General features: G+C 40.6%; 1 protein-coding gene across 5 annotated transcripts in view; it reads left to right on the top strand.

Moving 5' to 3' along the window:
* The window catches only part of LOC308091057 (uncharacterized protein), a 56270-nt gene extending 50220 nt beyond the window's left edge, over positions 1-6050 (top strand). For 4 of the 5 annotated variants that reach the window (XM_080436362.1, XM_080436361.1, XM_080436359.1 and 1 more), the window contains 3 exons: positions 1729-1792; positions 2365-2475; positions 3048-6050. In XM_080436362.1, coding sequence (XP_080292488.1) covers positions 1729-1792; positions 2365-2475; positions 3048-4729 — 1857 coding nt within the window. In that variant the 3' untranslated portion in view covers positions 4730-6050. The remainder of the gene's footprint in view (positions 1-1728; positions 1793-2364; positions 2476-3047) is intronic. The other variant, XM_080436360.1, reaches the window with a different exon arrangement.
* The last annotated feature ends 8319 nt before the right edge of the window (positions 6051-14369 follow it).

Raw genomic sequence — 14369 nt, 5'->3', positions numbered from 1 at the left:
AATGTTAGGTGTTCTCAGAGAGACACACAAACGCACAGACGGGGGATTTGGACTGGAAGGTACTGTTCCAATCAAGACTGATTGATCCTGTCTTACCTCACTTCAAAAGGTAGGGGCCTTTTGAAGTGACACACCTATTTATAGAATTTTATTTCGTCATGCGTCCCTCTAGCCAATCAAAGGCATTGGTGTCAACATATTGACACGTGTCACGTGGAGCTTGACCAATGTTAGCTTGGCTAACAATGTTTGCTCACACACGGCGGGACAAAGCGAAAACATACTCTCCACCTACGGCGGAGACAAAAAGCATGAGGAAATACAAAATATGTACAAAAAAGAGGAGGGAGGGGGGGGGGGGGGTCGTCTGTCTACAGGGAAACTGATACTAGCTCCTCTTTCGGCCTCCAGAAAGATGGGTTTTTAGGGCTGTTTTGAATGAGCCCAGCGAACTGCATTTTTTGAGGGATGAGGTTAGACTATTCCATTCCTTGGTGGCTGTGCTATAGAAGGAGAATTTGCCCATGTTTGTTTTATGGGTGGGTGGTACCAGATTGTTGTTTACGCTCCCTCTAGTTTCGTGGCTGTGGGTGTCACTAACCTTTTCGAGGTATTTATACAGATATGCGGGTATAGGGGGCATATCGGGCAAATCTGCATTTACAATTTTGAAGACCAGGCCCATTTTTAGTTGTTTAACCCTGTCTTCCACCCTGAGCCAGCCTAGGCTGGCAAAGTGAGTGGGAGAGAGGTGGGTCATGGGCCCCAGTCCGAGAAGTAGTCGGATCAGTTTGTTTTGGGAGGTTTGAAGCTTAGTCATCAGTGACACTGAGGTGTTGGAGTACCAAGAGGAGCTAGCATAGTCAAAAAGGGGCTGAATCAGGGCCCCTGAGAGGGTCCTGAGGGCCTGAGGGTTGACAAAAGAGGAAACTCTGCCCATAAATCTGGTTCTCTGGTTTACTCCTTTGACCACCTTTGTTGCCATGCTTTCACCTGACAGGTATTTGTCAAGAATACATCCCAAATAGGTAATCTCTTCTTTGCTAGTGATGATTGTGTCATCGACTTTGACCTTGAAGTCATTTACCTTCATTTTACTGAGGGAATGTTTGGTCCCAAATAGGATGGATTCAGTTTTCCCAAGGTGTAGAGACACACGCTGTTGTTATTAGTTAACCACATTATCGTCATTTTAAGAACGTGTTGCTGTCATCTATACTAAGGAGGGAATTAGCGGGGGTGGAGCCTGGAGTCAGTAAAACCAGCTAACTCCACCCCCCTTTGGCGGAGTTAGCTGGTTTAGCAGAACGTTTGAGAATCTAATGGAGTTAGCTGGTTTTGTCAGAAGCGCTTTTTCATTGGATTTTCTTTATCTTTTGGACGATGTCGTCCGCCGACCGCCCGAGAGTCGCCCGCTGTTAAAACGTACTGTAAGAACAAGTTTGAAAGATGGGTGTGGTCCAAACAAGGGCGCCAAAAGCTACAGGCTAGCTAATACCATTCCTTTCCATTACCATGGTTACAACTTGATAACAAATCCCCCCCCCCCCATAACTGTCAGGCATTGGTCTTCCTCTGTCTTCACCCCCCCCCAGACACAGGTGACCTGTTTCACTATGCGTTTCTCACATACTGATTTGGCATCACGGCCGGTGTGATCCCATTGCAAGATGGTCGATAGTGTATTATGTTTATTTAAGATACATTATTGTATTCTCTCTTTTTTAGGGAACTGTTTCTTCTCAAGGAAGTCTCACACCACGCTCCTCTACAGCAGAAGGCGTAAAGCACGGTGAGATGGAAGACACTCCAGATGAGAAGAAAGAGTTAGATGTAAAAGAAGACAGAAGACTGAGGCATGCTTCAGACATGCCTCAGAACAAATCTGAGTCCTTCCAACATTCCCCAGAAGAATCAACCACAGACCATCCTGTTACAGAGTCACTGTCCTCTGTGCATCACTCATTGGAGCTCCAAGATGAAACTGATCTAAGTAGTCTATAAAGCTTTAAATGGTTTAGGGCCAAAATACATTTCTGATCTTGTACGATATCAGACCTTTCAGGTCATCTGGGAAAGATCTGCTTTCTGTCCCTACAACCACAAATAAACGTGGAGAGCAGCATTTAGTTTTAATGCTCCACATATCTGGAACAAACTCCCAGTAAACTGCAGGTCTGCTGCCACTCTTATTTATTTGAAAACACAACTAAAGACCTTTCTGTTTGCCGTTGCCTTTGATTGAGTTATTTTTTTATTTTCTCTTTTCTATTTTTCTACAAATAAAACTGCCTTGCCTTGCCTATCAAACCTCACGTCTTCTATACTCATCATGTGTAATGAATGTTTGTTGTTTTTCTTTAGAGATGAAACAGTCTGGTCAGATGGAGATGAAGTCCAAATCAGCACCTCCCCCTCCTCCCCGTCAAGGAAGTCTCATACCACCCTCCTCTACAGCAGAAGGCGTAAAGCACGGTGAGATGGAAGACACTCCAGATGAGAAGAAAGAGTTAGATGTAAAAGAAGACAGAAGACTGAGGCATGCTTCAGACATGCCTCAGAACAAATCTGAGTCCTTCCAACATTCCCCAGAAGAATCAACCACAGACCATCCTGTTACAGAGTCACTGTCCTCTGTGCATCACTCATTGGAGCTCCAAGATGAAACTGATCTAAGTAGTCTATAAAGCTTTAAATGGTTTAGGGCCAAAATACATTTCTGATCTTGTACGATATCAGACCTTTCAGGTCATCTGGGAAAGATCTGCTTTCTGTCCCTACAACCACAAATAAACGTGGAGAGCAGCATTTAGTTTTAATGCTCCACATATCTGGAACAAACTCCCAGTAAACTGCAGGTCTGCTGCCACTCTTATTTATTTGAAAACACAACTAAAGACCTTTCTGTTTGCCGTTGCCTTTGATTGAGTTATTTTTTTATTTTCTCTTTTCTATTTTTCTACAAATAAAACTGCCTTGCCTTGCCTATCAAACCTCACGTCTTCTATACTCATCATGTGTAATGAATGTTTGTTGTTTTTCTTTAGAGATGAAACAGTCTGGTCAGATGGAGATGAAGTCCAAATCAGCACCTCCCCCTCCTCCCCGTCAAGGAAGTCTCATACCACCCTCCTCTACAGCAGAAGGCGTAAAGCACGGTGAGATGGAAGACACTCCAGATGAGAAGAAAGAGTTAGATGTAGAAGAAGGCAGAAGACTGAAGCATGCTTCAGACATGCCTCAGGACAAATCTGAGTCCTTCCAACATTCCCCAGAAGAAATGCTGTCATGTGATACAGCCTGTGATTTGTCAACCACAGACCATCCTGTTACAGAGTTACTGTCCTCTGTGCATCACTCATTGGAGCTCCAAGATGAAACTGATCTAAGTTCATGCTTCAGTGGTTTGAGGATAGAAGAATCCATCTCTCTGCCTCGTTCTCACAGCTTAACCTCACTGAGCCAAATTCCATGCTTAGAGAACAAGACAAGTTTCAGAGCAAAGAGGTCCCACAGCGTAAATGATGTTACACTACTGGACAAAACACAGACAATTACACCTGATATCATTGTTGTGGAAAACAAGGAAAGCTACAGGTTCCACTGCACCCAAGCAGGACTGTTCCAATGCAGTGTAACCGACCTGCTGTTTAAGATGGAGACAGATGGAGATGTGACTTACAGGACAGTCCCTTGGCACCAAAGGCTTCTATCCCAGCTTGACCAGAGGCCTGCAGGACCACTGTTTGACATCAAAGGTTTTCAGGGGTCTGTGTGTCAGTTACACTTTCCACATTGTGAGATCCTCTCCATGGGTGGAGGCAAATCCTTGTCTGTTCTCCATGTGATGGATGATGATGTCTTTGAGCTGATCAAACCCCATATGATCACAGAAACTCATGTTATCATAAATGTAACTGGATTATCTTTATTTGGTATCATCATGGAGAAGTTGTTCTGGCTCAGTCCTGTCCAGTCCAGTCCTGTCCAGCCCAGTCCTGTCCAGGCATTGGTGTCACTGTTTTATGCACCACCGATTGATGGTAATGATGATGATGATGAAGATGATGATGACCCCATATCAACCCTGAAAGTATTGCTGCTGCCTGGAAACGTTGTGCTGCAAGAAGTGCAGACGACACGGAGGAAGCTATTTGGAGAGAGAGAGATTTGCATTGGAATCCCTTCCTGTAAACTAATCCCAAATCAAGAATACACCCTCTCCTCTCCCCCTCAAGATGATTCCATCATAATTCAACCTGATATGGCACCATTTGAAGTTGATGTATCATCCTATCACAATTACGTCGAAACATTTGATGTAATTTTAAAGGGCAGGTTTAAGCTTGTTACATTGCTTCTAAGACACGGTAACACCTCTGACTGTGTATGGAAACGCTGTGTAAACCTTTCAGCTCCTGCTTCAAGAAAACAACACGTTCAACGCACACTGACTCTTCCAGCAGAAGCCAGACTGTTGTCTGTGCGGAGCAGATTCATTAACAGCGTTTCAGATTCTGTCCTCAACGGTGTCCTGGACAGACTTTTAGAGAAGAATGTGATTATCAAGGAAGAGTATGATAAGGCCCACGTGGACCAAGTGAAACATGAAAAGGCACGTTTTGTCATCGACACAGTGAGGAGCAAAGGAGCTGCTGCAAGTTTAAAACTGATATCCATTCTACGTAAAACCGACTCATTCCTCTCTGAGGAACTTGGGTTGATGTAAAACTGTACCAATGTACTTGAGTTGACACTGAAGTTGGATCATTACATTTAACTGTTATCTTTTTTTACGACATAATCATCCAGAGCAACTTCAAAGTAAAAGAGCAATGACAGGTACAATGCCTTGCTCAAGGACACTTCAACAGGGTGCCTGGCTATGGCATGCACACACATTGACTGTTTCAGAGATTAAACACATGATGTTTTGAGTTCGACCCCAGGACACAATTATTTGACAAATACCTTTTATTTTTTAATTCATGAAGTGGAATCATGTGTCTGACTATTCAGACACCTGATGAAGGTCATGGACAATTTTAAGTGGAGTGTGTAAACTGCAATATGTTTATAGGTAGGGAGCCCCACGTCAAGGGGTTTCCTGCATTACCTGCTGTTGAAATAGCTACAGCAAAATGTAAATACATTAACAAGAGATACGACCCACACACAGTGGGGCTTTGAGCGTTGTATGTTTGGGCAACGGATGCAGATGTGCTCTCATGAGAAGCAAGAGGATGCCTGCAAAAAGCCATTTACTCCCTGCTCCCCCTGACACATGGACGTTCACAGAACCGCTATTGTTTAGACCTGGTCTCTTAACTCCAGTTTGTGCTAAACCCAGACCATATCTTCAACACAGTCTACTGGAAAAGAGGGAGTTATGGTAGATATACCATGAGCTGTTCTGAGAGAGGTCCATGTCCCTCTGGCTTCCTCGCCGCTAGCAAATATATCATGATAAGAAGACATCTGTACCACGTACTCCCTGTTACATCCTGAAGTCTGGAAATACTTACATGTACAATAGACCTTTTGCGTATGAACAGTGGACAAATAGCCCTTATCAAAAACCTGTAGAATATCCAATCGAATTACACCGTTAACATCAAATGTCCTATCCTATTCATTGGCTGTCTCCTCTTTGCCTGGGCACTATACCAATCGAAAGTGAAAAGACAGAAGTCAGAACATTTTGCATTTCTAACTGGAATAATGCTTTCTTGGACATTCTACAAGACGCCATGATACATTTTCAAAAACCCCAGAGATTTCATGGCGATGTATCAAGTTTATTAACAGAACATTTTTCTTACCAAAGTCTCCACAGGACCTTAAAGATGATCATGGACTTTTCAATGCTCAAGGCATACAGACTGTAGACAATAGTTTCTCCTGGATGCAATATATTTAATCCTGGAATCCTGGACTTTAGATATATTATTATAGAGTATACTACAAAGTATTTTAGAATTTAGGAATGGAAATATTGCTGATATTTCAAAAGTTCCTGTAATCAATTATTCTGTATTTTAAAATAAAACCTATATTCTTTATCAAGAATCGACTTGCCTTCTTTTCTATTCAGCCCCTGATGTTTGTAAATTAAGTGTGGTGAGTAAATCAGTATACTCAATTTACAGCTAAGTTGTAAATATAACTTAAATTGTTATTCTAAATTATTATTATTATTATCTTGTTATGATTATTTGTCAACTTTGTGATAAAGAGCCATTATGAGACATGCTTTGGACAACTCCTTCCCAGTGGAAACCCTTGAACCTAGCAAATCTCTTTTCACTCATGACTCAATTGGAGTGTAGAACATTTTATCCATAACCAGTCCTGACAGTTCATTTGCCATTTCCACATCGGCACACAGGCCTCCCTGCAATTCAGTGAGTTTGAAACGTCTCTGTGTTGTGAGCTTAACTGCATGTCATCCCACACTTTTCACTCCTCAATTGATTACAGAACATCGATCAACAGATGAAAAGCAATCCAGGATCAATTCCAGAACATCGATGGTCACCAAACTTGAATCATCTGTTGAGAACTAGTCCATACCTGGGGATGCACAGCCAACTATATGTCTGTTGCTTAAACTTTTTCCAATTATCATCAACATTGCCTGTCAGTTTGTACACAGCTTGTACAGTCAAGTTGTTTTCAATCAGACGACTGTGGTTGATTCAGGACACTGCTGCTGGAGTCCTTACTATTGCTAATACCAACAAAGTGGATCATATCACTACAGTTCTTAAATATTTACAAAACAAAAATAGGGGAAAAAAGAAAGAACAGAGAACAGGCTAAATGAACCTACTACTGTGTCATAAGAAGTGCTTTAAAATGTCATATTGAACTTCTGGAACTGAATAGAATGATCCCAGACTTGTTTTAATCCGAACTAACCTTTATCAGTAGCCCATGTTGGGTCAGTTAATACAAACTAGGCAATGTTTTGTAACAATGTATATTGTTGTTGGTGGGTGGAAACCTCTTATCTCCATATTTTCACTTTTTATGTTTTTTTCCCCCGTAAATTAATTCCCTTCTTGATCATACAAAAGTACCAAAAATAACATGTTTACAAACTCAAAATCTTGAGATTGTATATCCGCTATTTTTGCGATTATTGAATTTGAATCCTGAAAACGAACAGTTTTGCAAATACGTATGAGGTTTCCGCCCAACAGCAACTATATGTAAATGAAATGGAGTTTATTCATTCAAACACAGATCATAGTGTCCAGAGCTCTGCGTAGGTTCTGTCAGAAAAGTCCAGCCTGGGACCAGCTCAGGTAGGAGTGTCTCTTCACAGCCTCCTCATGTGAAAGTAGGGAGACAACTGCTGGACTGGAATGTTTCCTCCAGAAACACCAGGTTCAGTGTTGCCATGTCCGCTTCGCTTATTATAAGCGACTTGGGATTGTTTTTCCGTAAAGTTGCTTGTAAATATTGGCAGTGCTTGTTTCTAAAGTGTAGTTGCTTATTTGCGCTTGCTTCCTAAATGTTGTGAACCAGTGGTTCTCAAACATTTTCATGTCAAGGACCCCCAAATTAATATGTAATTGTCCATGTATCCCCATCTGAAAACTTTTTGTGCCAGGGACCCCCGTACCAGATCTGTGTTCTTAAAATGTTTAAGAAATATGTAAAATGTGTCCCTTTTTTCACAAGATTTCTTTGAAAATAGCCAGTCACCACACACTACAGGATTGTATTAAGATTTGTAGGCTTGCCGAAGAACCTCAAACGCAGCACCTCAACGTGCTTTGATCCCATGCAGATGCAGTTATAAACAGGTTGTTTCGACTGGTCGTCATGTGACAAGTCAAAAGTCCTCTCATTTTCTAAAAGGGGTATTTCATTTTAAAACACGTCTTGGGCCATTTTACTTTTTTTTTAAAATATATTTGATATTCATTTTAAAAGACACGCCCCCTCCTGTATGAACCCATTGTAACTTCAAACTCCATTTAAACCATGTTAGATTCACTGAAAATACACTTGGTTCTGGTGACAGATAGTCCTTATAATGCATGAGGGGGAGTGTTTTTTTTTCATTACAAACAAGGTATCCACATATTTACACATCCATAAGTGTTGTCTGTCATATGGGAATGTATATCCGACGGCATGAGCAAAAAAAACTAAAAAAGCTGGAAAGAAGGAAACAACTCTACAACAATGTACCGGAGCAAACACAGACGCTTAATCACTTTTTACAGTTGTGCTGACATATCAGTTTTTTTCCCCTGTAATCTTCAGACACACAGTGTAATAGTTACATTGCATCATAAATCCACCTTGAACAAGTTGTGTCTGCTTTATACTTGTATAATGTCAGAGAAAAGAATAGTCTCTCTATGGTACACCATTGGGTGAGCTCAATCCTCCGGTCATCCTCATTGATTGGGTTTTCACGGTAGCCTACTTCACAAACTTACAACATATAATATAGAACAGTCACAAGGAACAGTAGCTTCCAGGATGATTTGCAGAGCACCATTGAAATCTTTCTGTACCAAAGGAATTCAATATTCATATTGAATCCTACCTGAACTCTTAGAACTCAGTGACATCCATCCTTCCATTGTGTCACTCAGAGAGGAATGAAGGGTCATTTGAGAGAGTTCGTGTGACATGGAAGTCCCTTTGACCACAGCTCAGCTGACGCCTCAGACATTACAATAGGTGAGAGAAGTGAAATAGGAAGCACCTAAAAACACCTCAGAAATTAATGGATTAAAGCAAAATAAAATCTCACGAATGTTGGTGTTTTTCTCCCCCCCCACACACACACACACACTAGTGCTGTGTTTCATAAACAATTAGCACAATATGTAGAATTATGATGTTTTGGTAGTCATACTGCCAACCAGAAACTGCAGATTGAGGCTTTAAAGGACGACTTCACCGATTTTCAACTTATCTTCATATAGTTGGTCCTCACTAATACTCGTGATAAAATGGTACCAGTCTGTGTCTCAGAGGAGGGCTGTGGACAGTTCAGAGTCCCGTCTACCAGTGACATCATCAATGGGGGGAATCCAAGCTAATAGAAACTGCAGGCTTTCTATTCCTGGAAAGTTGCGATGCAATAAAAGAAGCCATTGTTCTCGTGTTAATAGAAATCTAAATAAAAAATGTGAAATCTTGTTGGAAAAAAAAATCATGCCTAACGATGATGTCACTGGTAGACAGGTTTCTGGACTGTTCACAGCCCTCCTGTGACACAGACCAAGTAGGGAAAAATGGTACCATTTTATCATGAGTATTAGTGAGGAGAATTATATGAAGATAGGTTGAAAATCGGTGAAGTCGTCCTTTAACCTTTGCTTTTGTGAAATATCAGAGACCTTTAGGGGATATTGTACACGTATTCTATCGCTAGTTTGACCACTTCATTAATCTTAAAATAACTAATAACTGAAAATAAGCTATCTATAAGCTCACAACGCACTTATAGATTGTGGTGTGCGACATGCTTCCATAGAAAACACGCTGACTTCTATGGAATCCAAATGAAGAAGTGAAACATTAAGCACCTAAAATCATATCTACATTGTAGGTTAATAATTCATAGGCCTACATACAGTAAGAGGCCACAAAATATTACAACCGCTGCTGAAGCAACTTCCTGTGTATGAATGTCATGTGGTGTGTATTTGGTGTGTATTTGTGCATACAGTAATAGTTTCAAAGCCACCGTGAACATCATTGTCTTGTCCTCAGACATTTCCCATGTGTTTACACTGAAGCAGTAAGTACAACATGATGTAGCTGTCATTGTAACGTCAATACAACACCCAGCTGTGTGTGTGTGTGTGTGTGTGTGTGTGTGTGTGTGTGTGTGTGTGTGTGTGTGTGTGTGTGTGTGTGTGTGTGTGTGTGTGTGTGTGTGTGTGTGTGTGCGCGTGCGTGCGTGCGTGCGTGGTAAAGAGAGAGAGAGAGAGAGAGAGAGAGACTGAAGTTGTAGAGGTTGTACTGGCCTGATTCGTAAGCCATTTAAACTCACCATCAACCACTCCCAGTACTGTAGACCCAGCATTAACAACGACTCCTCATCCAAATATAGAAACCTTTTATTTTACAATTTCAGCAAAAAAATATGTTACAATTCCAGTTGAGTTGTATACAGCATGTTAAATATCTAAATGCACTTTTACAGTCATAATGTCAGTAGAAAAAATATTGGATATTTTTCACGACATACAAAATGTACACTTCAATGTACACATCAGAGTTACACACACATGTACACAACGTTGTGTGAACGGCCAAACACGGCTTTCAACAATATAAACTTATTTTTTTTCTTCTTATAAAATTGTTCTTTCCATTTTTAGTCTCTATTTTGCTGAAATTTGATCCCGTTGCCAGATCATGGAAAAATCACCCCATAAAAATACCACAGTTGAAATAAAACATGTTTTTTACTTCGACCCAAGTGTGATTAAATAAAAAAGTATTTCACATGTGCAATGGACAGCTTCATCTGACTGCAACAAGAATGTTGAAAACAAAAACTAATATTCTACTAAATGTATTCAGGTTGAGGAGCTGATTATGTTTGGAAACATTTGATAAACTATATTCCTTCACATTACACAGTGAATAGTCTCGCTAAGCCAGACTGTTTTCTACCACAATGTTCAAATGCTACCGTCATACAGTCTGGAGCAACGGAAGCTCTGAAAAGGATCAGAGGATAAAGCCGATGTGACGCTTCAATTTCGTCTTTACAATCGCGCACATTTGTCCTCATATAAATCAAAATAATCAAAGCTCCTTATCAGAAATGAAAATCCCTAAATAAAACATAAATATATTTTTAAATGTATTTTCGCGAAGGGAAATGTCGAACAGATGACAGCTTCCGTTCTGGGCTTTCGGGAGGTGTAGTTCCAGACAGTGGTGTAAAGTGACTAAGCATTTACTCAAATGCTGTACTTAATCGCGACGCGTTGGGAGCTTGTAGATCTGCTATTTTCAAACATTTTAGTACTTTTACTTTTGTTACTTTAAGTCCATTTTGATACCAATACTTTAGTTTTTGCACTCAAGTAAATTTTTAATTACGGACTTTTACTTGTAACAGAGTACTTCTACATTGCAGTATTGATACTTTTACTTAAGTAAAACGTTTGAGTACTTGTTCCACCACTGGTTCCAGACTTGATAGCATTCGGAGATTGTGGAATAGTCGTCTGGCAACGCGATACTACACAGTGAAGGACCCCGGTTTGATGCATTAGACCACAGACCCCCCATTTGAGTCCATTGTTTTATCTCTCGGACCCCCTATCTACACTGTGTTCATTTAACTCTCTAACATCCTCTTCCTCTGGGAGTGCAAAACCACAATGGAACCATTTTTAAAGAGTAGCATAGATTGAGATCACACATAATGACTGATGTATGTTTTTCTATCAAACTGCCAGACAACAAAATGCAACATTCTAGAGAACAGGGATTTGAAAATAGATTCACACTTTTCATGGTTACATTTGCTTGTGTTTGTTATTTGTTGGCCAACACAAAGCAGAAGTTTCACTGAATACATATCCCCCAGTCAAACAAAACAAAAGGAAGCAGTTTAAAAGATATAATGAAGAAAAATAAATTAAAACGTCAAAGGATATGAATTAGGAACCATAAAAGAACGATGGATTATGATATACCGTACAGCTTTGGTGTTCTGTTTCTGATGTTCTCTTGTTCTAAAGCAACAGACCAACTCTTCAGACAGTAACACAAGTAATGCAGATTGATTCAAAGTGACCGTTTCATTCATGGATGGAAGTTGATCCTGTGTGCTACATCAATAGACCCCGATTACAACAATTCCCTCATTTTGAATAACATTGAAATTTCAAGTAGAAACTTCATTGAATCGTCTTCGTCAAAAACTTCCCACATGTTTCAGACCAGAAAGGAAACACAGCCAATAACAGATGGTCAGGTGGATAATAACTAAGTACATTTATCCAAGTACTGTACTTAAAGTAGAATACTAGAAGATGACAGGTTCAAACTCTATCAGCCTCCCTCTGGGGCAAAAGTGATATTTTTTGGTTAAAACATGTTTTTTACGTTAAAGCTCTGTATTCTGATAGTAAGAGTGTTCAGTAACAGAGGTCTCTCCGTCACTCCAGCTGACATGCTGTTTAGTAAACAGAAAATACATTTTCAGAGAGAAGCTATTTATCACCTTCAGTTTTATAGTGTTCCAGCTCCAATTTCTGTGGGACTATTTTGTCATTTCATCACTTCCAATTTCACTTGTTTATCCTTTATCCTGTACGAGATCCCTCTCTTCCTGATTGGATGAAATCGGTATCCCGACCTAAACATTTATGCTGGATATAGAGGGAGACTGTTACTGTTACTGAACAAACGCTCTATAGCAATGATTACTATCACAATGTAGAGCTATTTAACACTTATTTTAACAACACGATATCACTTAGACCAGTGGTTGTCAAAGTGGGCTTCAGGGTCTCTCAGGGTTGTTTGGGGGGGAAGGGGTTCTACATTGACCCTTACAGGTCTGTAACTCTGACAGTGTACATATGGAACCAAATGGACCCGTCTGGGTCCATTTGGTTCCATTTGTACACTGTCAGAGTTAAAGGGATACTTCACTTTCCGCCGGGGGACACATTTAAAAAAAATATTAAAAATAAATGAAAAAAGTTATGGAAAATTCATGGCCCCCTCACACATTAGTAGGACACTGCGTGTCGTGAGGGGGCCATGAATTTTCCATAACTTTTTTCATTTATTTTTAATATTTTTTTTAAATGTGTCCCCGGCCCGAAAGTGAAGTATCCCTTTAAGGGGGTCCTTCAAATGTAAAGGTTTGAGAAAAACCTTCAAAAGTCCCCCTTACTCACTGCATGTATGCGTTTAGAGTGCTGCTGTATTTTCCAAACTCTTCCCCTAGGGGGCAGCAGCAGCAGCAGCAGATGCCCGTCCGGCATCGACCACAGAGGTTCCTGCCTCGTGGCTCTGAGGCGTTCTACTTGTGCAGTGAGCTGTACTAGAGGTGAGAACAACCCAAGAGCAACACTTTGAGTAAAAACCAGCAGCTTTTAGTCACTGCAGCGCCTCAGGAGTCTTTGACCCTGAAGACACACTGTCCTGTTTACCTGCTGCACCATCTGTGGCCACACCACAACGCTAGCTGTGACTCCCACGCACACACACACACACACACGCAGTGTGAGTGCACGCACGCACGCACGCACGCACGCACGCACGCACGCACGCACGCACGCAGTGTGACCTTCAGTAAGAGGACAGAGAGCTAAACAGCAGTGGTGGAAAAAGTACTCAAATTCTTTACTTAAGTAAAAGTACCAATACTGCAATATAGTAAATACTCCGTTACAAGTAAAAGTCCAGAATTCAAAATGTGCTTGACTAAAAGTACAGAAGTATTGGCGTCAAAATGCACTTAAAGTACCAAAAGTAAAAGTACTTAAAATGTTTGAAAATAGCAGATCTACAAGCTCACAATGCTTCGCGATGCGACGCGTTTTCAGCTTGTAGATTTGCTGTTTTCAAATAGCCTAGGTATAAAATAGGTCTGAAGTGTTTAATGTATGTTTTAGAATGTCATAATTTATATCTGAAAAGTAACTAGTAACTAAATTTTTCAAATAATTGTAGTGGAGTAAAAGTACAATATTTGCCTCTGAGATGTAGCGGTGTAGAAGTAAAAGTATTGGAAATTGGAAATACTCAAGTAAAGTACAAATACCCCCAAAAATTACTTAAGTACAGTACTTAGTTACTTTCCACCACTGCTAAACAGCCACCGGCTTCACCAAACACACACACAGAGAGACAGACGGAGAGAAAACAGAGAACAGAGTTGGAGGGAGAGACGTACGAGGCTCTGTCTGCAGTGAGATCACATCAAAGAACAGCAAAACCCCCAAAGCTTCATAGACGTGTAAATCAGTCAATGCCAATTTATTCTGTATCCTGTATTTATGGCGCAGGGAGAAAAAAGCTTTCTTTAATTTGATGTGTTGCCAAATCTTCAGTGTTTAAAAGGCGTGGAACGTATTTGATTGTTTTTGTTCTAATAAGCTCTCCAGGGATCAGCCTCCTCACTCCTGTCTGAGACGCCTTTAACTGGCTCATACTTCATTTCTCACTGTGTGAGCAAATCAAATGGAACGTCATTTGGGATTGAATTAACCCATTAAGACCGGGAAAGCATCTGTGTCATTTTTTGATTTCTTTGGGCTATTCAAAAAATAGCAGATCTACAAGCTCATAGCGCGGCACCGAGTGCCACGCTGTGAGCTTGTAGATCTTTACAAATGTATTCTAAATCCTTT

This window comes from Gymnoscopelus braueri (assembly GCF_963280865.1).
Source record: "Gymnoscopelus braueri genome assembly, chromosome: 8".
Taxonomy (NCBI): Eukaryota; Metazoa; Chordata; class Actinopteri; order Myctophiformes; family Myctophidae; genus Gymnoscopelus; species Gymnoscopelus braueri.
Note: the sequence above shows the minus strand (reverse complement) of the source record. Positions and strands in the feature narration are given on the sequence as shown.